Below are 27093 nucleotides of genomic sequence, written 5' to 3' on the forward strand. Positions count from 1 at the left end.
GGAGGCTGGAGCATCATCTGGAGTCAACTTTGTTCTGTCTTTTCTCCCCGCTGACTGTCTTCCCCTCTTCCCTGGTCTCTTATGTATAAGTCATGGGCATAGAAATTCTCACCTCAGCCTCTTCTAGGCAACTCGACCAAGGCAAGAAAAACAACTGCTTCACAAAGTATATTTTGTTGTTATTGTTATTATTATTTTCTTGAGGCAGGTTCTCACTCAATAGCCCAGGCTGTCTGGAAACTCACTATGTAGTTCATGCTGGCCTTCAACCCACAGTGATCAGCCTGCCCCAGCCTAATGACTACCGGGACTGTGGGTGTGAATGACTGTACCTGGCTGCTTCACATTTTCTAGAACAGCAAATATGAAGCATTCGGGGGCTGAACAGAGATCAGGAATCAAACAGATGCTTCTGATGAACACTTTGATTAAGACTATGCAGAAAGCCCGTGGGCTTTACCTAGGGTTGCCAGCTGCTTGAAGTGGAGGCAAGCGCTTGGTTGGCCCAGGAGATCTAGTCGGTGGTATAGCAGCTTGCTGCTGGGCACAGTGTTAAGGTTTTTCAATTGTTTGACAGGTATTTCTGGTTGTATCACCACAATACACAGAATGAAGGAAGTGTCCTGTACCTGTAAAGGGGACAAAAAAAAAATCAGCAGGGAATTCCTAACACAGAAAATGAAGGCTCCATTGCATACATTATTTTCTGATGTCTGGCTTCTCTCTGGGAGGGTGTTAATGCAATATCGGATGAACTTGCATGAACGATATGTTTACCAGAGATTTTTTTGTTTTCCTTTCTTGTGGAAAGGAGCTTGTGTGTAACACAGCATCCTACAGCTCAAAAGTAGACCAAATAAGAGGCCCCTGGGAACTGTGACCCTGGTTTGTCAGGTTTAGATAGGCTAATGGACAGGCGCAAGCGTGTGTGTCTCTGTGTGTATGTCTATGTGTGTGTACAATGTTTATTTCTACTCTGCTTGAAGTGCATTTCAAATGCACAAGTGGGGCCTGGGGTGTGGCTCACTGACTTGTTTGCCCTAGCCTTAGGAGAAAAAAAAAAGCATTATTGGTTTTTTTAGAAGCATTCTGGGAGTTGACTGTTCTAAATCAATTGTGAGGTCCTCACTAAGAGAAGGACTCAGGAGAAGTCATTACAAAATATAGTGATTCTTTTTTATGTTTTAATAAATAAAGCTTGCCTGAAGATAAGCAGGTAAAACTAAACCACTAGCAGCCAGGCAGTGGATTTGGGAGATAGAGGCAGATGGATCTCTTGTGAATTCAAGGCCACCCTAGGCTACACTAAATCAATACAGAAACAGATCCAGGTGGTGGTGGTTCACACCTTTAATCCCAGTACTAGGGAGTCACATGCCTTTGATCCCAGCATAAGATGGGAGGAAACAGAGGCTCGGGGTTCAGTCTGCAGTCACTTTCTCTAGAGGTTGGCTGTTTTGCTTTTCTGATCTTCAGCCTGAACCCCAACACCTGTCTCTGGGCTTTTGTTATTCCTGCTACAATAGAATTCAGCATATTTACTTCATCCCCAACAAAGAAAGACTGTCTCCCCCACAGATTTGAAATGAGCACCATCACTGTTTAAACTCACAGGAAGCACCAGTTCTATGATACTCTTGCCCAGTCTAGCTGGGTCAACGTTTTTGTTCCAGGATAGGCGGGTGCTGTTGTTGTCTACAATAAACTCTATGTATTTTCAGAACTGCTGTCTCTTAGGAATGGGCGTTTGAACAAAATTTAGTAAGGAAAATGTCTTCCCAAGCTTTACAAGCCAGTGACTGACTTGCCACCAACAGTGGTGGCCCCATCATACTAGAATGGAGCAACAAAATGCCTGTTATCTCCGGATGCCACTGTAAGATCACAATGCAACTCATGATTCATGGTGCCGCCTGGGTGAGGTAACCTAGCGTGCTGTCTGTCGGCCACATAAATGTGCAGCACAGCCTATCAGCTGCAGCACTGCAAGGAAGAACTGCATTCCACTTTATGTCTTCACTTTACCATAATCATTATTTTAGGCTATGTATTTCTACCTATACAAATACCTACTGCAAAAACAGTGTGCTGTGTTATTGACTGCATCAAGCATTCGGGTATAGTTGACTGACCCATAGCATGGAGGTTTGTGTAAGTCAACAATATCCACACACAATGATGTCGTGATGTTTTTCTTGGGCTGTCATTAAACAGTGCATAAGCGTGTAAGTCTGATATATTGCAAGATGTAAAGAGCCTGTTTATTATTATGGGTATGTGTGTGTGTGTGCTCACATACACATGTGTGGTGTATGCATGCCTTTAAGAGAGTGAGACTGTGCTCAAAGGCATATGTAGAGATCAGAGGTTGCTGACGTTGGAATGCCTTCCTCGGTCACTTCTCTAATTCTTGAGACAGGATCTCTCAGTGACCTTGAAATTTGCTGATTTGAAACTAGCTTGCCTAGTTTTGGGTGTTCTCCTGTCTCCCACAGTGCTGGGGTTAGAGATGCACACCTGGATTCATAGGATGCTGTAATTCCAACTCAAGACATCCTTGTTACACAACAAGCGCTTTCCCGCCTCTCCTGAACAGAAACATTGACCCAGGTAGACTGGTGTGCCACCACACCTGGTTGACAGATGGCTCAACCCCAAAGAGTCCATTTAAAAGATGGCTTGTAAATTAATCAGAGAGGGAGACAACTATATTAGAACTAAAAATCAATGATGCCTCATATAAAAGGGCTCCGATGATGTAGTGATGGAGAAATTTTAAATCAGGCAGGTTAGAGTTAAATTAAACTCAGGGTCTGTGAGAACGGTTTCAGAATCTTTAAACAGAAGCAATTTACATCTTCCTGGAATTGCTTTCAAGTACGGCTGGCAAACATCCTCAATTAGATTAGCAAATTTAATCCTCTTCCCTCATGCCCTGAATTAGAAAGTTGATGGCGTTCTCTAAATGGCATCCACTCTTCCCTCACTGCTCAGTCTGACATAGGCGTCCTTGAAGTTGAGTTTTTCTTATGCTGCAAGTTTCCACTGACCCCAAAAAGGGAACCCTATTGGAATAACTGGAACCTGACTTTATAGACTGTAGCTTATTCAGTAAGAGAAAAATACCCAAGTTCCAAAAGTATCTGGGTTAACTATGAAGAGCCATCTCTTCAAAGTGCTAACTTAATCTCAAGTTATATTCAGACAAATTCGGTAAAAGAATTCATCAGTCTGCCATGTCTGTGGATGCTAAGCTATTTGGCTAAATTTTTCTCAGTAACCGCTGACTCTTCTTAGATTAGTAGAATGATCCATTTTACCCCTTGGGACAAGGTGAATAGCTAAACCCCAACCCAAATAAAGAAGCTTAGGGATATTTTTCCTCACTGCTGGGTCAAAAGCTTCCTTTGCTTTGAATAACATTTTACCTTCTTAGTTTTTCACCTGTTGTGACAAATTTAGCTCTCTGAGAGCGGCAATGCATCTCCCTGATGTGATTGCCTGAATTATAGAACTCAGGATACAGCTCAGGATTTACCAACATGGAAAGAGAAATTCTTTCCAAAAACAGAACAGACACCAAGTTCTGTTCACCGCCCAAAGGCCACACAGATACTGGCATTTCTTTTGAAAATATCAACAATTATTAATGCAGATAGCATTCAGGATGTAACTGAAAAGCTTTTTATCAGAATGTACTAGAAAATATGCTAGAAGAAAGGAATCTCTGAATTCAAACACCAAAGCCTGGTTTTATGTTGAATATTTAAGTGTGTGTATGTGTGTGTGTGTGTGTGTGTGGGGGGGGGTTATTCGCAGGTGAGTTACAAGCAATTGCAAGCTGTCCAGAGTGGATGCTGGGAATTATACTTAGGACATTTTCAAGAGTTGTTCCTGCTCTCACCTGCTGAGCCATCTCTCTACCTGTTTATCACTTCCTTTTTGAAAAAAAGATTTATTATGTATACTATGTTCTGTCTGCATGTATGTCTGCACACCAGAAGAGGGCACTAGATCTCATTATAAAAGTTGTGAGCCACAGTGTGGTTCCTGGGGATTGAACTCAAGACCCCTGGAAGAACAGCTAGTGCTCTTAGCCTCTGAGCCATCTCTCCAGCTCCCTGTACCACTCTTATTTATCCCTCTTACGTGCACTAAATGACCAATGAGAAGTTCTTAAAGGAACAAAGGAACAACAGACTGAGCATCAGACACCTCCTTCTAGCAAGCATGACTGTATTTTTAAGTTCAGTAATTAAACTTTGGGGACAAAAATGAACATCCATCCTTTTGGTTATAGAACCTTGGGTCTTATAACAATACTGTTTTGCCATTTGAGAAAGGAAAGGAGAGAAACAGTATGTGTTCTCTGTTTCTCTATGATCCTGAGGCCCAGTGTCTGAGCAGGGCTCATAGCACAAAGCAGCCGTGAGTGCCCTAGTCATGGCTATACTGCCAATCCACTTATGCTGAGGATAGACACCCCAAACTCTAACCTAAGGCCTCATTTCTTTGGAGCATCTCAGAGGGCATTTATGTTTTTATATCTTCCTTTTAAACTCCTAATTTCCACAATCTGTGTTCAAATTATAAAACAACATCAATAAAAAATAAGACCAAATAAACTGCTGGGATGATCTATATTTTAAAATAATGAGCTCAGTAGCTAGCTCAGCAGGTCCTGTGATGCCCCATGGGCTATCCTGGTGGAAAGAGAGAACTAGCTTGCCCAAACTGTCCTTGGGCCATCATGTGCCCACTCATGTACAAATAGATAAATGAAGCTTTAAAAAAAATCATTTAAAGAGCTTCAGTCTATCTATGTGAACCCACACAGTCACTAATGCACCTCATGCATGTGTACACAGAGAGACTTGTTTGTGCAGAAAAAATTCTGGAAACGGGTTGAAGTGGTTACTGATGGGAAATGGGTCAAGGGCAGGAAGGAGCGGATCTGTTTTCTCCCCTTTATATCCTTTTATATGATTTGATCTCTTTGTCATGAACAATTACTGGTTTTATAAACAAGAAAGGGGGAAAAATATGAACCATCTGTGGAATGTCTTCTTTCCCAGTCCCTTCAAATCGGACTAGTCACATAGTCTGACCCAGGTTCTCCAGGGTTGCTGGGAGAAGAGCATTGAACTGGACTTCACGGGCCGCCAAATCCAAACGACTCCCTTCCACTCACCATCTTCCAGGCATAGCTCACGTTGTAGGCCTCCTTTCCAGTCTCCCTCAGCTTGTTTATGTGCCAAGACAGAGACGAGTTCACAGGGACCGTGATAATCCGGCTGCCTAGAGGGAGGCTGTGTGGAAAACCAGAATTAAATGCCTCAGGCGAGAAAGAAAAATTAAGCACTTAATTAAAGGCAAGTGAGAAGCTGTGCGTTAGTGGCCACCCCCTGCTCCTGAACAGCACTGAAACTCATCCCCTTTGAAAGCCGTGATGTGAGAGTTTTCAGTTGTGGGAACGCGCTATGTCAACTCTGCATTAAACGCCATCCTTCGCCTCTACCCTGCCCCCAAAGCTAATTCTTTCCAGAGACTGACTTGTCTCAAATCACTCACTTATTAATTTTCAACCAATGAGCACAAAGATTCATTTCTCCATAGGTTACCATCTGGCAAAATAACATATCACAGTTGGAAAACATCCAACCTATCTTTATCTTAAGAGAGCGCGGCACAAACCTTGCTGCTGGACACGACACTGACAACCCATTTACCGGTCCTCACCTCAACCTTTTATTTTGCCAACACATCTCAGTTTGGTCTACGCAGAGTATTTTCTGGACGTGAGTTAACACACGCCTTATTTTACAATTAAACTCAATGGTAAGGTAGAACTTGATTGACCAGACATTGCCTCCAAATAATTTTGAGAGACTTTCCCTGTTACAACAAGCAAGGAAAATCCTGCCTACCCTTCTTTAAAAACTGTTTTGTAATTTAATTTTATTTATTGTTATTGTATATGTATCCACAATATGTGTGTGCGCGCGCGCGTGTGTGTGCATGTGTGTGTGTGTGGTTACCATGGTGCAAGTATGTAGATTAGAGGACAACTATGGAGTCAATTCTCTCCTACTTTTACGTGGTTTTGGGGATCAAACTTGGATTGCCAAATCTGCATGGTAAGCACTTTTGCCTACGGAGCCACCTCCCAGCCCTTGGTTCCTATCATTATTCAAAACTTACTCAGAAAACTTTTGGTAACAAGAAAATAATTTGTATGCTAGTCTTATATTCTATGGCAAACACTCATATTTGATTGCAAAAGGTCCTCCTCTCAAAACACAGAAAATCCTGTAACCCTCAACCTCTTTCTTACCTTAGGATATTTTGCCGAACCAATTCAAACTTGGGGATATTTTCGTAGTGTATGATGTCGGTATGGAGGGGGGGTTCTGAGAGTAAGTATGGCCTGGTAAGAGACGGATGCATAAGTGTATACCCTGAAATCACAGAACAAGACATGTCAGGAGGGAAATGCCGGCTGCTGGTTCTAAGCAACGTGCCCATTACTGGTCTGAACTGTGGACCGTCTGGGATGGCTGCCCAGTGCTCAAAACCTCATCTGTACCTTAGCAGTCCAATAAAACCTCAACCGTTTTATGTGAGCTCTCATAAAACTCCTTAAGTGTTGAAAGAACTCTTAAATTACGGAACATATGTCTAATTGAGGCTATTTAGGTGGCATTTGTTTTTCTGGTTTTCGTTTTATTAAATGTTATTAAATGTTATATAGAAACCTTCCTGCCAGGGAGTCTAAAGATAAGGATACTAACAAAAAGTGATTTAAACCCCATTCTAGGCATTATTCACCCCAAATCTAACTTCTCGATGTTATTAAAAACCTACGATCTCACAAGCCAGCAGGGCGTGAGCTCATGGATTGTGAATTCTCTCTACCGTCTCCATGATCCATCTCCACTGCCCCGCGATCCCAGTGGCAAAACTTCCCTGAAAACCGTCTTTATTTTACTTTATTAGTACAAAAATATCCACAGACTATTTTTTTTAAGTTGCAAAAGAAAGTGTTCTTTCTTACCTTTGTCATCTATGAGAAAAGTATAGGAAGCCAAAGAGTCTTGGTAATACGTCACGTCTTCAAGAATGTAAGCCAGATTCACGTCCACACCTACGATCCCCAGGAGGAGGTTTCCAAAGTAACAGGGTTTACTCACAGTCATGATCAAACCTGCGGGTTAAAAACAGAACCAAAGGATTGCACAGAAACGTTGGACCAAGGCAGGGGCCGTGCTCAGGGGAAGCATGAGGGCTGATAGTGGTCTCAGGTCCTGTGATCCAGGTCCTGACCACTGCCCTTGCAGCCTGTATGGAAAGTGAGACAAAGGAAGGGAAGAGGGTCCTTTGGGATGCCGCAGTTAATTTAAACAGGGGTGATCTCCCTGCCCCCCCCCCCCACAGCACCTCCAACCTTCCTATCTAAGCCACAATATGTGGTGTGGTAGTTTGAATGTAACTGGCCCTCATAATTTCATAGGGAGTGGCACTGTTAGGAGGTGTGGCTTTGCTGGAGTGGGTGTGGCCTTGCTGGAGGAAGTGCGGGGGTGGGCTTTGAGACTTTCCTATGCTCAGTGTCTCAGTTCACTTCCTGTTGCCGCCATGCCCGCTGTTATGATGATAATGGATAAAACCTTTGGAAATGTTTCCCTTTGGAAGAGTAGCCCTGGCGTCTCCTCACAAGAATAGGAACCCTGACTAACACACTTGGGATCAACAGAAAACAGTACAGTGCCAAATCCGTGTGAAGTGGGAAGGCTCAGCAGCATGTCAAAACAAACAAACAAACAAACAAACGCGAAAACAAACGACAAACAAAAAACCCACTGGATAAGGAGTCTGAAAAATTGAGTTCCATTCCAGCTGTACTCCTTTTGTACATACGTGTGACACTGGACATAATCTCCGTCACCCGCCCATGATGACAGGACACAGAGGAGAGGACCTGTTTTACTGATTTCTAGGGGATGCTGGACCAAGACATTTGGGGGAAGGGATTTTTAAAAAACACAGACACTACAACTCATTAATGTATCGAAAACCCTGAAGACCGGGGGGGGGGGGGGGGGGGGGGGGGGGGGGGGGGGGGGGGGGGGGGGCGGGGGGAGGGGAAGAGTTAGAAAGGCACAGAAACTGATCACGTGGAACTCTTGAGTAGTTGAAATAAATGAAATTCCCATAGGAATGCCTTTCTAGCCATGGAGGCCAGTCCCCACGCTGTAGACTTTGTCAGCCATATCCTTTCAGATACCCATTCTTTCCTACTTCCTTTCCAGAAACAAATGTTCAAATATACAAATCATACTTAGCCCACAGGATGCATGAAACAACAGGATATTTAGGGAAAGGGAAGAACACGCAGGAGGAACGTGTCCAGGAGAGTCAGGGTGTGCAGTGGAGCAGGCGGGCACCAAACTGTCCTGCCTCCACCGCGAGGCAGAGGAAGTCACGCTGCTTCAATTGATGGCTTCACAAAGCTGAGACAAGGCGATGGCTCTGATCTCTAGCCATGCTGCAATCTCGGGGCTCCACAGAAATCTCAAAACATAAGAACGATGTGCTTTTCTCTCTCTTGTACTTTCCTGTACCTGGAAACATGTTCACTCTCCAGGGGCCTATCACAAATCCCTTCTAGAACATTTTGGAAAAGGATTTGGAAGGTGTCTTAAAGGTGTCTACGAAGAAGAATGGACTGCTAAACAGAGAATTGTGGGTGATGACGATACTCCAGGTATGTTGAATTGCTGCGGTTGCCGAGACCAACTAACTGTATCAGTTAGCAGGAAGAAGGAGACACGACCCTGGAAGAGTTTGTAAAAGGTCATTCTATAGGGGTAGGAGGTCTCTTCTGATCTTCCCAGTGCCCTCTATTCAGCTCACATTAAAAATGCTTCTCAGCAACAACAGATACTGAAAACAGTCTTGACATTGCACTTCACAGGAGGTTTGGGTTCAGGCCTCCTTGGACAAAAGGGTTATGTATGGTAGAAGCAGCATCGTGAGGGCTAGTATAGAGACAAAGGTCCCAACATAGGCCATATTCCCTGGGCTTTTGTCTAAGACACAGTCATTTTCACACACCAGTAAAGAACAACAGCAATGCTCCGTGACCGAGATGCAAAAGCATTCTAACCTCTCCGGCTATGATGAAAAAAAAACTGTCTTAAAAAGGAGCCTTATCGCCGGGCGGTGGTGGCGCACGCCTTTAATCCCAGCACTCGGGAGGCAGAGGCAGGCGGATCTCTGTGAGTTCGAGACCAGCCTGGTCTACAAAGAGCTAGTTCCAGGACAGGCTCCAAAGCCACAGAGAAACCCTGTCTCGAAAAACCAAAAAAAAAAAAAAAAAAAAAAAAAAAAAAAAAAAAAAAAAAAAAAGGAGCCTTATCACCAACTGCAGCCGGACAAGGAAGGAACCAGCAAAGGACCAAACTAGTCCCTCTGAATGTGGTGACAGTTGTGTGGCTGGGGCAGACTGAGGGGCCACTGGCAGTGGCACCAGGATTTATCGCTACTGCTTGTACTGGCTTTTTGGAAACCTGTTCTCTTTGGATGGATACCTTGCTCAGCCTAGATATAGTAGGGAGGGTCTTGAACATTCTCCAAAGCATTGTGCCTTACCCTCTCTGAGGAGTGAATGGGTGATGGGGGGTTAGGTGGAAGGAATGAGAGGAGGGGAGGGAATAGGAACTTGGATTGGTATATATAACGAATAAAAACAGTTTTTTTTTTTTTTTTTTTTTTTACAAAAACAAATTAAAGAAAAGAAATGAGCCTAACATTTACTTTTCCATTATTAGTTTCTACAGGACACTCTTTGTATTAAATCAGTTACCAATTAATTGGTCTGTGTGTGCATGTGCGCGTGCGTGTACCTGTTTGGGTGATTGTACACATGTGTACACATGTACTCACTCAGAAGTCAAGGTTAATGTCAGGTATCTTTCTCAGTTGCACAACTGAGACAAGGTCTTTCACAGAACCGGGAGCTCACTGATTCGGCTAGATTAGCCAGCCAGGGAGCTGCTTGACTCTGCTTACACCAGTACAAAGGTTATAGATTCGACTTCACATTCCTGGCATTGTACATGAGTTCTAGGGGACCTGAACTCAGGTAAGCACTTTGCTGGGTCATTTCCCAGCCTCTGGATAGAAGACTCTGGATCCCAAAGTGGCAAATGAAGTATGTTAAGCTATGTTTACAATGACAGAATCTCCAAACACTACCCTCTCTACTTGAACCTCAAACATACAGGCAAGGTTTTTGTTTTTTGTTTTCTTTTAAAGAAATGCATGTTCAGCAAATACATACACATATCACACACACACACACACACACACACACACACACACACACACACACCCTATGATATTCATCAAACGATAGTCGATCTAGAGTGGTTTTTCAGGAGTAGGAACTGAAAGCACGACAGAAGTGACACACCGCTACGGAAATTCACCAGATGTGCAAACCAATGACTGACATCCACTGTACAGGCTTCATGAAATAAGACCTGCAGATTCACATCTGGATGACATCAACAAGCAGGTGGCTCAAGATTTTCATGGAAGGTGCAGATTTTTTTTGGGGGGGGGGGCAGGCACTCTACCTTCTTGGTATTAGTAAGCTAATTGACTTATTTCACTGGGTTCCTTAAGGATTGCATTTCCACATCTGTCTTTATTCTTTTTGCACAGTATGGACAGGATTTCTTGCTCAGTCTCTTATCAGCAAAATTTTACTGAGGGGGTTTGTGTACCTTGCCCCTCCATTGTGTGGAACATCACTTGGTGTATATTATATATATATATATATATATATATATATATATATATATATATATTTAAGTTTCTGTCACTATCAAGAGGACTAGCCTAATCCAAAGGTAGGAGTTCCTAGACAATTGGTTTTCAACCTATGGGTTGTGATCCCCTTGGGGGTTGAATGACCCTTTGACAGGGGTCACCTAAGACCAGCGGAAGACATAGATAGTCACAATGTGATTCTTAACAGTAGCAAAATTACAGTTATGAAGTATCAACAAAAATAATTTTATGGTTGGGGACACCACAACATGGGGAGCTGTATTCGCAGTATCAGGAAGGTTTGAAGCCCTGCCCTAGATTACACACATGTGGACCCCTTCAGAGCAAAAGCAAAGGATAGAAATAGCAGCTCCTATGCTTCTGTTTTAGAAAAAGAATACGCTGGGCTGGAGAGATGCCTCCTCCAGTAAAGTGCTTGACGCATGAGCATGAGGACCCGAATCTGACTCCTCAGCGCCCTGGAAGGACAGTGTCATGACAAGCAGCTGAAATCTTAGTGCTGGAGCTGCAGATCCTGGGGATGCTGGCCAGCCAGTCTAGACATATTGGTCAACTCTAGGTTCAGTGAGAAACTAGGGGTTGGGGTGGGGCATGGAGAGAACTGAGGAAGACACCCGATATGCACCTCTGGTTTCTGTGCACACACGGCACTCACAAAGGAGTACACCCTACACACATGCACACACACACACACACAAACATATATGCACAGAATACAATAAATCAAGAGAGCATGCTCCCTGCCTCTAGGAAATCTCTCTGTAGCCTTCCTGTCTTGCAAGTGAGTTTTCTGTGACTATTTGCAGCTGCACCTGTGACAACAGGAACAGCAGACCCGGGTTTGGAATGCCATCTGTCTGCTTAGTGATTCTCTGCCTCTTCCAACCATCTTCATCAAAAATGTGGAAGAAAGGCGGGGTAGGAAAATGAAGATTAAGCCAAGTGTGGTGGCACATGCCTTTAATCCCAGCACTCAGGAGGCAGAGGCAGGAGAATCTCTGAGTCTGAGGCTAGCCTGGTCTACAGAGCAAGTTTTAAGACAGGCAGGGCTATATAGAGAAACCCTGACTTGGAAAAAAGAAAGAAAGAAGGAATGAGAGGGAGAGAGGGAAGGAGGGAGGGAGGGAGGGAGAGAGAGAGAGAGAGAGAGAGAGAGAGAGAGAGAGAGAGAAATAGGAGAGAGAGAAATGGGAGAGAGAAATAGGAGAGAGAGAAATGGGAGAGAGAGAAACAGGGCCTGGAAAGATGGCTTAGTGGTTAAAAGTACTTGTTCTTGCAGAGGACCCACGATCAATTCTCAACACTCACATGGCAACTCACAATAAAGTTTATCACTCTAGTTCCAGAATGTTCAGGCTGTAGACATGTATGCAAGCAAAACACTCATAGAAATAAAATCTTTGAAATTTAAAAAAAAATTAAAAAAGTGAAGATTAAAAAAATTATTTTTCCTGAGAAGCAACCTACTATTGGCCAGGCATATTGTATAGATATACATTACTGCTATTACTATTCATGATCACCTGGACAAAAGGGATTCCCATTTCCTAGGTCAGGTGACTGAATCACGTGACCATTAAACCACTTTGCTCAACATTGTGTTCTGGGTACTTGTGGCATCAGGAAGATGGTGTAGATAAGAGCAAAGGAAAATGGTGTTATTAAAAAAGGGAAATGAACAGCACTCATAATTGGGTGGTATGCCAGCCACTGGAGATATGTATGCGTGTATATTATACGTGCAGGTGTCCATCTTAATCTGTATATATTCATGTATGTGTATGAATCCATCCTAAGAAACTCACTGATTTATTATCCCTTCTGGAAGATGGCCAAGATGGAGAATTAATGAGGTGACATGCACTACTAAGGACAAGGACTTAAGGAGTGTGGGATCTAAGAACCCACCCAGTTCTTTGTGTTTCCCTGCGCACTGTGATGCACAGCAATGCTTTAGTGCCACTCACTAAGGGACCTTCCTCAGGAAGCTGCATCCAAAACTATCCTGTTACATCCTTTGAGGCTGGAGCAGGGAGGAAGCAGCACTGGGTTTACGCGTTACGGCACGTTGTAGGTTAGGTGGCAGGCATCTGTCCTTGTGGGGTTGGAGCAGGAGGGGTGCGCCTTTCTGCCTGCTCCTTCCTTTCCTCTTCCATAGTAGGACATTCTCATGACACTTACCATCCCCCATCTCGTCAGAGAAGGGGAGGCTGAAGACGGCCTCGTCAATCATCCGGTTGGGGAGGTTGGTGTAGAACCTGCCAACTGTGGTCTCCAAGTTGCTGAGCTGGTTCAGCACCATCATGCTGCCCTTAATCACGGGCAAGGCTGTCCGGTCTGGGATGCCATACTTCCCAGAGTTCTGTTCAGCCAGATCCCTAAGGAACGCCAACTCCTTCAAACCAGTCACCCCATCTGTAATCAAAAACAAGGGAAAACTTGGTTATTGTTAGGCAGCAGTTTGCCATTTAGATACACTATGGATACAAATGAAGTCTTGCACAGGGCGTGGTGGTGCAGGCCTTGAATCCCAGCACTTGGAGGTGGGGGTGAGGGCGGGAGGGTAAGGGCGGGGTGTGCTGGGATTATCAAGACAAGCTTCATCTACATAGTGACTTCCAGGACAGCCAGAGCTACATAGGGAGACCCTGTCTTGAAAAAACAAAACCCAAAACCAAACAGATGACGTATTGAATGTCCAAGGGGTCTTTGTGGGGATACTGTCTACGGACCCAGGAAGATACCAGTTCCCACTGCAACCCAAAAGCCAAAACAGGGAATTTCTTCAGTCAAAAGCACAAAGGGATTCTTCAAAAGGCAGTGATGAAAACCACATGGGAAACGAAGGATGTGCTCGTCCTAAACATTTAATTATAATAAGATTTAAATGCTTTGCTGCACTCAATATCTGAAAGCAAAAGTAATAGCTAACAAGTCTGCATTTAATTTACAGCAGTGGATGACCTTTGGAGAGAGCTTTAAGGCCTTTACCATTTCATCCCTGCTTTGCCTGTAAAACCACTTGCCAAAAACTCAAGAAACTAAATGAAAGAATTATGGCCTGCATTTAGCAATGCTTCTAAACCCTCTTCTTCAAGCTCATTTAATTACAGATGTCTTTATGCTTGATATTGTTAGGATAATACTAAATTTGATTTATTTAATGTGTATCTTTTATATTTATGGGGTATTGAAAACTTTGTGAAAAGATTTAGGCATAGTGGGATGTATTGTTCTACAACATCTGTGTTCCATAGTACAAAAATAAATTTAATAAACCAGTTTTTTTTAGTTTGTTATTGTTGGCATGCAGTCAAAAGGATTAGTAACTGATCTCACATGGGCACCACTGTAAACAAGTTCAAGAGCTTTCAGTTGTTGGTGAGACTCTACCACTGCCCTTCCAGGAGATTCTGTCTCCTGCTCTTGAAGATTTAGACAGCAAACTATGAACTATTTATTTCATTGTTAAAAGAACCCAAAGGGTTCACGGATCACCTACTATAAATATGCCACGCTGTTTTCATCTATGGAGTGAGTGTATTTCTAACATTCAAAGTTTATTTTTAGTTACTAACTAGCAGCAAAATCTAACATACCATCTATAATTATTCTTTTTTTCCCCCGGAGAAAGGGCCTTACTATGTAACTCTGACTGTGTAGACCAAGGCTGGCCTTCAACTCAGAGATGTCTCTGCCTCTGCCTGCTGAGAGCTGGGCTTAAAGGCATGTGCCACCATGACTGGTTGATTTCTTTTAAAGACATTATATCTAGACAAACTTGAATTTCACTCTACACCTTCAAGGTGATAAGAAAGACATAAGTTCCTGGGGCAAATCATTTGAGAACCAGATCACGGTTCCCTTTGCTTGGCATAGACTGGTTAAGGGGTGAGGGGGTCTCTTTTAGATTAAAAGACATGGCTGATCTCTGCCCTCATCTCAAGAGAAGCCGGCAGAGGTAAAATGATGAAAGCAGACAACTTGGGCACTAGATGTATTTCTTCTTTGTCCAGTACTGCTCCACTCCCAAAGTGTTAACAAGTGACCAACCTGAATATTTGCTAGGTCCGGCAAGACAGCGTGGGATGGAGGGTTAGGCTGGCGACACTATCGGCAATTTTTGACCAACCCATGTCAGATTAGTAAACACACAGGATAGTAAATCCACCAAGATGGGCATGCTAGAAACCACATTTCCCAGAGTCCTCTCTGCTGGGTGCTCATAAATTAAAGATGCCAAAAAAAATATCAAGTTTTCTGGAGTGAACTGAGAGATGGCGAGAGACAGACACAGAGACATCAGAATGCTCCAGTTTGAGTCACGTTCTCCAGCCTTCAGTAAGCTTCCTTCCCAAACTTCTGGCTTGCTCACCAATATCAACCCCGGGTAAGCTGTCCAACTATTTCACTGAGAGCAATGGCCACGAAAAGTCAACAACCTTCCAGAGATTTCTATATCACAAATTTATGAATTGTCTCTATTGTTCCCAGCTTTCAGCTTTCCCTGCAAACCTGATGACTGAACTCTGAGTTGCTAAGCTTTCTTCTTTGTATTTTTCTAGTCACTCCAACCATGGTGATCTGCCTCATCCAAATCCCTCAGATAATCTAGCTCATTCTAACTTTCATACACCTGCAATCAAAAGCCATGGGAGGACCACAGGGAGGAAAATGGTTCCAGGGAGTGGGGGAATGTCTTTCAAAGTCTCATGATGGCCCTGCTTCACTATGTAAGCTCTTAGAGGCGGGTCTAGTGAGGGCCAGTGTCTGCCCCAGGAACAGGAGTTGAAGAACTAGCAGTGACCAGATGTATCTGGTAAGACAGGCGAGAGAAACTGAAGAGCTGGTGGGCGAACGGAGTTAGCCAGAGGGTTTAAGGTGTGGAGTTGTCATGGGGATGGAAGTGTAGTTAAGACTCTCAAGGATTGGTTTCTGGACAGGTGATAACTGGGGCTTTGACTCAGTGTCTGCCACACACCAGCAGCGATTTCTGGCTGTGGGTCTGTCTCCCCCATCCTCTCCTGCCTTTAACTCAGCTGTCCTCGTTAGTAAGAGAGCTCTCTGAAGACTAGGAAGCTCATGCAGGTGGTGGGTGCCACAGAGGCTCAGGGAAATTCATTTTCCTCCCTTCTCACTCATGAGAAAGAGAAGTTAAGTCATGGCAGGAAGAGCGTCAGGCAACCTGAAATGACCCCGATGGGTAAGCGCTCAAGCAAAAAGCAGCCGTCTTCACCCATCTTAAGTGGAAGGCTCCTTTGCTCAGAACGCTTGTGAGGGTCACACTCTTGGAAAAGTGACAGGACAGGGGAGAGAGGACATCCTCTGCCCACAGAGGAGGGAACACGAGGGGGAGAGCGGGTACCCACGTCTACACAGTGGGAGTCATGAGTATCAGGATGCCCTGCTGTGACACTGTTGAATGAGACTGACCCCAGATGGTGGAGATGCTCTCAGTTGTCAGCTATGCTGTGTGTGACAGGAAACATCATCACTGGCCACCCCTCCCCAGGATCTGTTAGGCACCAGGCTCTACGCTAACTTAAAATTCTTCATTTATTTATGTATGTGTGCGTCTGTAGGTTCATGTGTGTAGGTGGCCACAGAAGCCAGGAGAGGGCACTAGATCCTTTGGCACTAGAGTTACAGGTGTTGGGAGCCACCTACTGTGGGTGCTGGGATCAGAACTCAGGTCCTTTGCAAGAGCAGCAATCACTCTTGACCTCAGAGCCTTCCCTTCAGCTCTTCTCTGTTAATTTTCAACCGACGCCACGCCGTTGCTTTTATACTCTCCCTGGGCAGTAGAGCTTGTTATTCTCACCTCACAGATAAAAGAGAGGTCTGGAGCTGGCACACACAGGCCAGCTCCGCACTCAGGAGGCTGAAGCAGGGTCTCAGGTTTGAGACTGGCCTGGGCTACATCATGAGATGTTGCCTGGAAAAACAAAAAGTTGAGGCCTAAAGAGATGAAGAGTCTGGCCATGAGTCTATGCCGGTGGATTGGAGACGGCGACAGTGGCAGCTGGCTGGTGCGCCTGCACTCCCTCAGGGTGGTCCATAAGGTGCTAGATTCAGAATCACAGACTCCTGGTGACAATATCTAGAATTTGCATGTTGGGGACACTCTCTGCATAATTCTTAGCACATCAAACTGATAATCATTGTCCCTAAACCAGTCCCAGGAGGGCGTGGGTTTCATAGAGCTCATACATGGGACTGGCTACAGGATGAAAACTTTGTCTCTCAGCCACAAGGGAAGACATCACCCAAGTGCTCAGGGTTGAGGCCCTGAGGGGGAAGAGCCACTGAAGGAAAGGCCACTTACTAATAGGTATGGTGGCACCAGACGACAGAGGCATACAGCAGGGCTGTGCACAAGCTGGAGGGCAGGCGGGTAGCAGAAGGATGAATGTGGAGTGTTTCTTCAAATATTCCAATTTTCTAAAACCCATCTACCAACATTTAATGGTGAAACTAGCATTTTAATGAAAGCTGGCAATCCCCCAGGGCAGCTCCAAGGGTTTGAGGTCTAGAAAGGCTAACCCTCTCCACAGGCCTGCAAAGCAGGTCCTTGCTATCTGCAGGTGGCAGCTGAGGAAGCCGGTGGAAGCTCGGGTGTGGGTCTTTGGATGGATATCAGGATGCTGCAGAATGGAAAGAACCTAGGCCAGCACTATGGCTTCCTGCAATTCACGGGAGCCATGAGCATCAACCTCCCTATAGTATCGAAACCTCTGATGACCTAGGATATGGAGGAGAACTGAAAAACAGGAGAGAGATGTAAAACTCAGCCAGACCACAGAAGCAGAGGAGAGTCAGGAACCTGTGGTTGGCTAGGCAGAGTCCTGCATCCCAGCACCGGGTATGAAAGAGCAGTGCCTCCCTCACCTGACAGCTCTATCAAAGCTCAGGCACAAGTCTTTTTCCCTCTTTTTAAAGCAGCTCCTGCCTAGAGGGAACTTTCATCTGAAAGGGAAATCTCGAAACACTGCCTACCGTTCATGAGGGCATAGGTAAGAATCATTACGGAGTTGTTCAGAAAGCCATTTTCTTCATTGATGACGCGGAGGGTTGCCTTTTTATCTTCTTCTGAGGAGTCCTTTGATGTGATGCCCGCCGACAGGTAAATAATGGCCATGTCTGTATCTAAACAAAAACACACAAACCGAGGTTACATTTGAATTCCGGTGAGAGCGAGCTGTGCCGTTTTCCTTCCCGTTTTCCAGGACTTGCCCACCCAGAGGACCCGGCTGGCCCCTGGTGTCCTGCGTCTTTCCCATGTGATGGATGTGCTGGCTTTCATCTTGCTAATTCCTTTTCCCTTCCATCCTGCGCTCTCTGGACGGCAAGGCCTCACTTATCCAGCGCGAGACGCTCCTGACACATTTCCCAGATGAAAGGCGGAGATTTCCTCCAGGCACCCACGCTGTGTTCATTTAAGACAGCCTAAAAGGAAATCCCCCCAGCTTCTGCAGCGAGGATTCAGAACACAGCTTATCCCTCCCTCAGTCACACAGGGCTAGTGACAGGAGCCACACTTTGGGGTGGGTGGGGGGGGACTTGGCTTCTTTTAGAGTTCTGCAAACATGGAAAATGACTTGCCAGATCCTAACTACTGTCCAATACATTTGGATTTGGAAAGCTTATCAGTGTATCAAAGTAAAACTATGGACGTAGAAGCACCGTGTGCTCCAGACTGCTACCGTATGCTTTGTGTGTTCGGGTCATGTAGGCTAAGGTGGTAACCTCTTCATGTGTATACTTGGAGAAACAGCTAGAAAACGGTACAGATACCAGTACCAAGTTCACAAAGGCTGCTGGGAGGAAAGGTTGGTCAGCTGGATTAGTGGGTAGACAAACAATGATGGCACAAGAAGGAACGTTAAGAGGAAGCCCCAATACACACGTGTGCATTACTTCAATTGGCCTGAAGACGACTTGTGATTTGAATTCAAACCACCCTCTAAAGCAGGCCAAGGAGTAAGTGAGAGCTAACTGTAACTCAGAAGACCTTCCCCAAACGTAGACTGACTCAGAGTAAGAGTGGCGGGGTCTGGGGAAGCCTGCTCAAGGGTTAAAATGTGTTTCAAAGGCAACACTTAACAGCTGGATGAGGTAATAGATCACTAGAATCCCAGGGCTGGCAGGGAAGCACGGGTGGATACTGCTTAGCCATTCTGGTCAGGGGGACAAGCTCTAAGTTCACTGAGAGACTGTGTCACCAAACTAAGGTAAAGAAATGACTGAGGAGGCATCCTGGCATCAGACCCTGGCATGGGTGCCCCCGAGTTCCTGCGGTGTTGCTGCACCGCGCAGTGTTCATGCAGAGCTGGTGCATGGGTTACACGGAGTGCAGTTCTGCTGCAGCTTGGCCGCACATCGCTGTGTTGTCCAGAATGCTGCAGTCTGTCTGTGTGCTGTCCACACACAGACAGAGAGAGCCGAGAAGGGGAGAGGGGAGGAAGAAAATGGCATGGGGAATGGGGAAAACGAACTGCCAACTACTAAAGATAACAAGGGACGGACGGAAAGGAGCTAGGCTTCTGTATTTCTAACGCAAAGGCCTTTGAGTCAATAGATAGCTTTTGGACACGCTGTAGGGAATCATGGCCCCGTGTAGTGACATGCTTGTATACACCCTCATTTCTACAGGTCCCGCTGCTGGCATTTCACTGGGGCTATGAGTAACCATGGCAGGCAGTCTAGCTGCTTTATGATCCATCTCATGACATATGCCCCCCTGGGAAGCCATATCCTGAGGGTGGGTGGGATGGAATGACCAGTCCTGTGTAGAACGCATCAAAGGTGATGGTGTTATGGTTATGTGGTACAAAGCAATATGTAACGAATACAATTGCCATTAACATTATCCTAAGAGATCCACAATTCTTGCAGTTTGTAAATGTGCATTTTAGATTCTGAAGTGTTCATTGCTATCTTTGCATAGATTAATAGTTTATGTAGTATCAATGCTATAAGACAGACTGAATTCAGTAAAGTTGGGCTAACAACAAATATATCCACCCTTTACTGCTAGCCAAGCCATTTGAGATGCTTGGGATGTACTGCCTGCAAATGTGTCTTTATTCATTCATTGGAGATCAGGAAGAAAAGGCTGATGAAAGAATAGAAATCCTGAAGTCTTAGGAAGACTCCCACATTAGTCCCAGATGTCAGTATTTTCTCAGTTGTAACTATATTCCTGTATGTCACTTTACTAGACTCTGAGATATCTCATTTAAGCTTCACACTGAAAATAAGTATCAAACAAACCACAGAATAAAACAGTTCCACTTCCCACCAGAGAGGGCACAGCTGTGTCACAGGGCCACAAAAAGAAAGAAAGAAAGAAAGAAAGAAAGAAAGAAAGAAAGAAAGAAAGAAAGAAAGAAAGAAAGAAAGATCATTAAGACAAAAAAATGTCCAAACAAAAGGACCATGAAACAAAAAGTCAACAAAAATACCATTAATTTTGTGTTAGCCATCTACTGCTGGGCATGGGGCCTACCCTTAAGTGCTTAATCTACCTGGTAGAGAAAATTATTTTTTCTTTTACAAGCAGATGTCAATTGGAGATAGTGTCTTGGATAGGGATGATGAAGACATCCCATTTAGGACTGAATGTTCCGAGGTCTCTCACCCTTTGCACATTGTCTAGTTGTGGGTCCCTGTGTTTGTTCCCATCTTCTGCACGAGGAAGCTTCTCTGAAAATGGCAGAGCACGGCACTGATCTGCGTCCCGGTCTGGGGTGCTCACTCAGCAGTTATTGCTGAGTTTGGTCTGATTTGGCTCCTTGCTCACTGGATTCCCTCCTGAGTCACCCACTGGTGGGAATTTATAACACTGGTAAGGTTAGAGGTGGCTAATTTTAGGGGACTGAATTCTGGGGACTCAGGAACTCTCTAAGTAACCAGCATGTATTAGAATCAATATCAGGGGAAAAGCAATTCAGATTGAGTCCTGCCCATGCAATCAGATCTATATGTGAAATAATTTTCCTTCTTCTATGAGATGATCTCCCAAACAACCACACCCAAACACTAAAGAAACACCCTAAAAGGGTAATGGTGTTTCTTATGGATCTCCCAAGGGACTAAAAAGAGAACCCTACTTTGGATCAACGTTTGAGGTTCTGATTGGTACAAGATAAATGATAAACTAGAAAGCCTGGCAAAGCCTGGCTTCGGTTTATGGTCCTGATGTGGGGAGATGCTTCCCTTTTGTCTTTGGGTCACCCTGACAGTAATCCTACAGGGTAGGTCCCATGCTGTAAATGAGCTGCGACCAGAAGGCTCATAGGGAATGGAGCAGAGTAATAACAGCCGACATTGCTGAACAATTATGAAATAGTCCTGGGTCTTGTTATACCCACATCACAGGTTAGACCAATTATGCATCATTCAATCAATACTCCCATGCTTACAAGGTCAGAAAAGGTTCAGCAGAGTTGAAACTCAAAATCTATATACTGAACCACTAGGTCATGTTGTCTGCGATACTACAAAACCTGTCACCATGATAGGGACAACAGGCATCCCTAAAGCAGATCCTTAAACCCAGTTAGGTTCTTTTGCCTCTGAATTGCCAATAGAGACAGCAAAGATGGAGACTAAAGCCAATCTTTAAAAATATCTCATTTGAACTAAAAAAAAAAAAAAAAAAAAATCTCTGCGCACTCTGGGACCTATGCTATTAATAGCTGTCCAACTTTCTGATGGCCAGTCTTCTTGTCATGTTTTTGTTTACCAGGATAAGAAAACAAATACAAAACAAACAAAAGCAAGAAGAAAGCCTACTATGAGTCCAGGCTTGCTGCCAATGAGTAGTACAAAGAGGTTCGTGAGAAGAGGGTTAATAAAGTTCTCAAGTAGGAGGAAAAATAACATTTGACAACTCACAGAGAAAAATCCAGATCTCTGCCTTCTCTCAGATCAGAGGATACAACCATGCTGGTGCCGCCTGCCCTGCTGAAGCAAGCTCCCCTACCATCCCCGCATCTCCAGGGGATGCCCACCACCACCTCTCTAGCTGCCTAAGTGCTGCAGGCATCTGGGTTTGCCACTGCTAGTTTAACACTTCCCTCCTTTATCTGAGCAAGACAGCAACTAATACTGGGCAGAAACTCTCAGGACAGGTGGATAACTCAAGAGTGGAGCAAAGAGAACACTTCTGGGGAGAGCCTGTGACAACCTGGTCAGATCTCTAGTTTGCTTTCTGTTGTTTCATGTGGGAAACATGATCGACTTCGGAGGAAAGGGTGGATCTTATAGCAAGAACCTGGAGGCAGGAACTAAAGTCATGGCGGAACATGGCTTACTGGCTGGCTTGTTCTACTTGCTTTGATCCTACCCCAAGGGTGGGGACTCCCCACTCCAGAGAGCCGGCTTCATCAATTATTAATCAAGAAAATGCCCTACTGACATGAACAGGTCAATCCGATGGTGGTAAGTAATTCCTCTAATGAGGCTCCCTCTTCCTAGATAATACTAGTTTATGCAAAGTTGACAAGAACTAACTGGAACTCCCTGCCTCATGAGGTAAGCACTGACCACTAGCCTCATGGAACTATGTGCGGACGGCTGAACACTAAGTCCATAATATTGGCCTGTGTGTGGCTGGTGTTCGCTCTTGCTGGTAGGCAAGATTATGAGAAGACACCTTCGGAGTATTCATTGTCCTTCATTTCCCCGTCTGTGCTTGGGCCTGAGCTGTAGCATAGGTCTAACAATGGAAGATGGCAGTAGGTCGCTCCTGTGACCCGACTGCTGTCTGGCAGAGAGAGGGTGAATCTTAAAGATAAAACTGGTTAAGTCGAGAGCAACTTGACTAAATGAAAATGGGGTGTGGCTCTGAATCTGTGAGAAGACAGTATTTAGGGTCCCAATACCAGGGACCTGAAGTCGAAGAGACATTTCCTCATAGGCCTTCAAGAAGCAAAGTGATCCTAGTTTTAGACTTGGAAGGAAATGGAATCTCCCACTAAAGTCACGTGCTCACAAGAGAACTGGGAACCTCAGCTGAGCCTACAGTCCTGGTTACATGGAGTTTCCACCTCATGAGACTCTGAACAGAAGACCCAGCTAAGCTATAGTGACCTAGGGAGCTGGTAAGATCATAAATGTACATTGTTTCTGAAGTGCATGTGGTGGCCCTCGGCTATATCTTGAGGCTGCGTGAGACCCTATCTCCAATAAGATAAAAACAACAGAGGTAAGCTATTTTAACTACTAACCTTATAAGTTTTAAGCAAATAAAGGTAAAACCAATATGCTATCTCCCAACACCAACAATGCCTGCTATAGTCACTTCATCAGCCAGTGTGCAGGTACAAGACTTTCTAGCACAGTCTGACTTTAAATCTTTAGATTAGACACACAGAACAGCTTAAAATATATTCCTTAAATTGATTTTAATAGTGTATATTAAACTGGGTTATACCAGCACTCTGGAAGCAGAGGCAAGAGGATAGAGAGCTGGAGGCCAGGCTGGGCTACATCGTGAAACTTTATCTCAAGAAGAAGAAAAAGAAAAGAAAAGAAGAAGAAAGAACTCAAAACCCAACCCAAAACAGGATGCACTAATTTTTTTAAATGAAGAAAAGTGGCTACAGATTTTCAATTATAAAAGGAGAAATAGAAGACTCCTCTGAGACGTTTCAAAACAGAGTCCTATTTCAACTACCCCTTCCCTTCCTTTAGCATGTATCCGCATTCCAGATTTTCCTCTAATACACAGAAATTAAATTAGAGTACCTTTGTACATGGGAAGGGTATGCTCATCTAAGTGACAGCTGGTTAGAAAAGAGAGGATCAAGGCAAGAATCCCTGTGCCTCCTCCAGGGCCCATGCGCACCAGGACAGAACTGCCCCAAGCCCTCAGAGAGGCAAAGCCAACAATTAACATTAAAGAGGATGTGGGTATTCCCTGGAGAAATAAGTGAGAATGTGTTCTTAATAAAGGGGTAGGAGGAGGAGGCCCCGGGAGTCTAGAATTCCCACAGACTGACCATGGTAAAATGGAAAAGATGAGAACATCTCATTATGGAGATGCAGTGAAGGCAGCAGATGATAATGTTATCTGGAATCAAGTGGAAAGTTTCCCCTCTAGTTCTGGACTTGGTGTGCAGCACATCACTGTGGCCGTCTCTTAGAAATGCACTTACTTGCTTGGAACCGAGTGTTATTGCTGGTGCTTCGAATCAGCTGGAACGCCCTGCGGAACCCCACTGCATGCTGGGTCGGGCTGTCAGAGGGCTTGACACTGCTAACAAATGTGGACATTTTCCTCTTTGTCTCACTGGTGGCTGGGGACAGGTAAGTCTTATAGCACTGGTCCAGTGAGCAGGTCCTAACAGTGTCTGCCACAGTCAACACAGAAATCTGGAAGACAGGAAAAAACAAAAACAAAAACAAAAACCCTCAATGACTTTTTTCCTTTACCACTTAAAGATTCCTTCCTTCCTTCCTTCCTTCCCTTTCTTTTCCTTCCTTCCCTTTCTTTTCCTTCCTTCCTTCCCTTTCTTTTCCTTCCTTCCTTCCTTTCCCTCCCTCCCTCCCTCCCTCCCTCCCTCCCTCCCTCCCTCCCTCCCTCCCTCCCTCTCTTTCTCTTTCTTTCTTAGGCAAAGTCTTCCTCATGTAATTAAGGTTGACCCCAAACTTCTGGGCTCAAATAGTCTTCCTGCCTCAGCCACAGGGACCAGGCTTGGATGTTTAGGTAACAGGAGAGCTTAACTAGGAAGAAGGCCTGTAGAACAGGTTCTGTGTTTAAAAACAAACGTCTGAAGTCATCAGCCTGTCAAATATGAAAGGAATTTGTAAAGGAAAGAACCCAAGAATTTGACTTTTGAACCAAATTGAAGTAGTCAAACAGTGTCGGCATAATTCAAACAACAAGGAAAGCATCCCTAAATTCACGCAGAAAAATATGTTGGCAAATGCTACCCATCTTGGTTTTCAAACTGCAGAGCAGCGTAGAGGGTGGGTGTGGTCTCTGTGTATTTTCAGCAATGAGGTCAATACGAAAAAGTCTCTGGTGATGGAAAAGTCAAAACATTCAGGCTACATGATAACCGTCTGGGAACACTGGCGCTATCTGGTCTGCTGGTGACTGAGATGTCACTATGACGAATCATACTGAACATAGTAAAAGAAAAAATAAGTGTTGGAAACACTCAAGAAAGGTTTCATGCCCCCCAGGGACTCTGGGATAATAGTCACCTTATCATGTTCATCAATGGCACGGAGGATGACCTGAGCAGCATCCTTGGCAATCTGGAGCTGGGTGTCAGTGACTGAGGCTCCATGGTCCAGGATCACGACTATGTGCTTGGACTGTGGTCGGACAGTGGAGACGTAGATGGGCCTAGAGAAAGGAAAAGGGTCTTAACACAGCTGTGAGCGCTACAGATGCGGGCTCACTGGCATGTGGGTTCTTCTGGGGGCGGGGCAGGTTGGAGTGAGAGTTCAGAATGGGGAGGGGGGGTCATTGAAAAGAGCAGGACCGTGAAATTCCGACTTTAGAGATAGAGAGCGCACCTCCTGAGAGGCCGACTTCTTCTACACACTACAAAGTCCCAAATCACTTATGCAGGGCCAAACTCTGCACTTACTCATTCAAGCTATAGAGACTTGGTCCAAAGGGAGAACAAGGCCCACTTGCCAGTGCTGGCTTCTGTTTTACAGACAGACAGACAGACAGACAGACACACACACACACACACACACACACACACACACACACACACACACACACAGAGTGTTTTAGTAACAGTAAGAAAGCTTGTGACCTGGGCATGTGCTAGGCAGTTCTGGGTGGTCCCTGGCCTTTCTCTTTCCATATATACACCCCTGGTTAAGAGACCCTCTTTCCTCTCTCTGTGTCTCAGCAACTCATACCGGCCAATCACGAAAGGCTCAGCAGCTGAGCATTTCAAACCATGCCATCAAAATTTGTCTAAACCTGCAACAGCCACTCTTCCCGCCAGGTGCTTGTTTGCCAACGTGAAGAAAGGGGAGCTGCAGAGTTCATGGAGGAAAGAAACACCTCTGATCAAAGCAGCCTCCGCCCCTGCGTGCATCAGGAGGGGCTGGTAGAAAGGGGTTTAATGAGCTCTCTATTCATTTTCAACCTGGAACAAATTAGGGGTGATTTAAAGCAAATCGGCCTCCAGAGAATCCCGTCCTTTATTGACACCTCCAACACAGAAAGAATTTTCTGTGAACTGTGAGCTACCAGTAAGTCACAAAAGCCTGGGCACAAATTAAGAACACTAGTTGTTGGCAAGTCAAAACTCTTGTACGGAGACTACTTTACCAGGTCACCAGTCAGAATCACCAAGCAAGCAGAGAAATGAGATGAAAAAAACCCAGGAGAGGTGGCCTCAGGATGAACCAGGAATAGAACAGTAGGGACTCCTGCCCAGCCCTCCACCAACACCAGGTCAAATGTTCCTCGTGTGTGTGTGTGTGTGTGTGTGTGTGTGTGTGTGTGTTCTAACTAGGGGAGAGGATTTCCTTAAAATGATGTACCAGTTTCAGCCTAACTGAATTCACCCATTTAAAAAGCTCTGCAGCTTTATCTTAAACAGCCCTGTGTATTACATAGGTTGACGGGGAAGCAACCTGAGAGCCTGGCGGGTCCTTTCTCACGGTGCTGTGCTCTGAAACCTACTGGAGTCTTCAGCGGGTTGTAGAGAGCTTGCAAAGGCAACCAGTTAAGACAAGTTAAGAGGCAGAGCTGGAAACCTCTGAGGAGGGAAACATGGTCAGGCAGCCAAAGCGGCAGCTTCATGATAGGTAGGCTCGAGCTGGAACTTGTGGGTGAAGGCTGAATAGTGATGGGGCCCCACCCTCCCTCCCACGAGCTGGGTTTCCTTAGGGGCAAATGCCAGCCTGCCAGCCTTTGCTTCCCCAATGAGCCCAGTGGTTCTCTACCTGTGGATCATGACCCTTTTGAGGAGGGAGGGTTGACTGACTCCTTTCACAGGGGTGGCCTAAGCCCATTGGAAGCCAAGATGTCTCAGTTCTGAAGTAGCAACAAAAAGAGTTTTATAGCTGGTGGGGGGTCACCACAACATAAGGAACTATATTAAAGGGTCCCAGCATTATTAGAAAGGTTGGGAACCAATGAACTAGATATCAAAGTCAAGATTTCTGGTCCAGTCTCCATGGCATTGTAACTGCAGCAGAGTACCTAGGAAGAGGATGTGGAAAAACCAAAACCAAAACCATACAAATAGT

At 44.9% G+C, this 27093-nt stretch overlaps 1 protein-coding gene across 1 annotated transcript in view; it reads right to left on the bottom strand.

Moving 5' to 3' along the window:
- Cachd1 (cache domain containing 1) overlaps nucleotides 1-27093 on the bottom strand; it is a 228630-nt gene that overhangs the window by 33330 nt on the left and 168207 nt on the right. Inside the window, exons 6-13 of the mRNA XM_038333472.2 lie at nucleotides 25072-25216; nucleotides 24018-24234; nucleotides 17851-18000; nucleotides 13036-13269; nucleotides 7055-7204; nucleotides 6335-6458; nucleotides 5192-5309; nucleotides 461-629 (exon numbers count right to left, since the gene is read on the bottom strand). Of these exons, the coding sequence (XP_038189400.1) occupies nucleotides 461-629; nucleotides 5192-5309; nucleotides 6335-6458; nucleotides 7055-7204; nucleotides 13036-13269; nucleotides 17851-18000; nucleotides 24018-24234; nucleotides 25072-25216 (1307 nt within the window). The remainder of the gene's footprint in view (nucleotides 1-460; nucleotides 630-5191; nucleotides 5310-6334; nucleotides 6459-7054; nucleotides 7205-13035; nucleotides 13270-17850; nucleotides 18001-24017; nucleotides 24235-25071; nucleotides 25217-27093) is intronic.

Source organism: Arvicola amphibius, chromosome 6, assembly GCF_903992535.2.
Source record: "Arvicola amphibius chromosome 6, mArvAmp1.2, whole genome shotgun sequence".
In the NCBI taxonomy this organism is placed as follows: Eukaryota; Metazoa; Chordata; class Mammalia; order Rodentia; family Cricetidae; genus Arvicola; species Arvicola amphibius.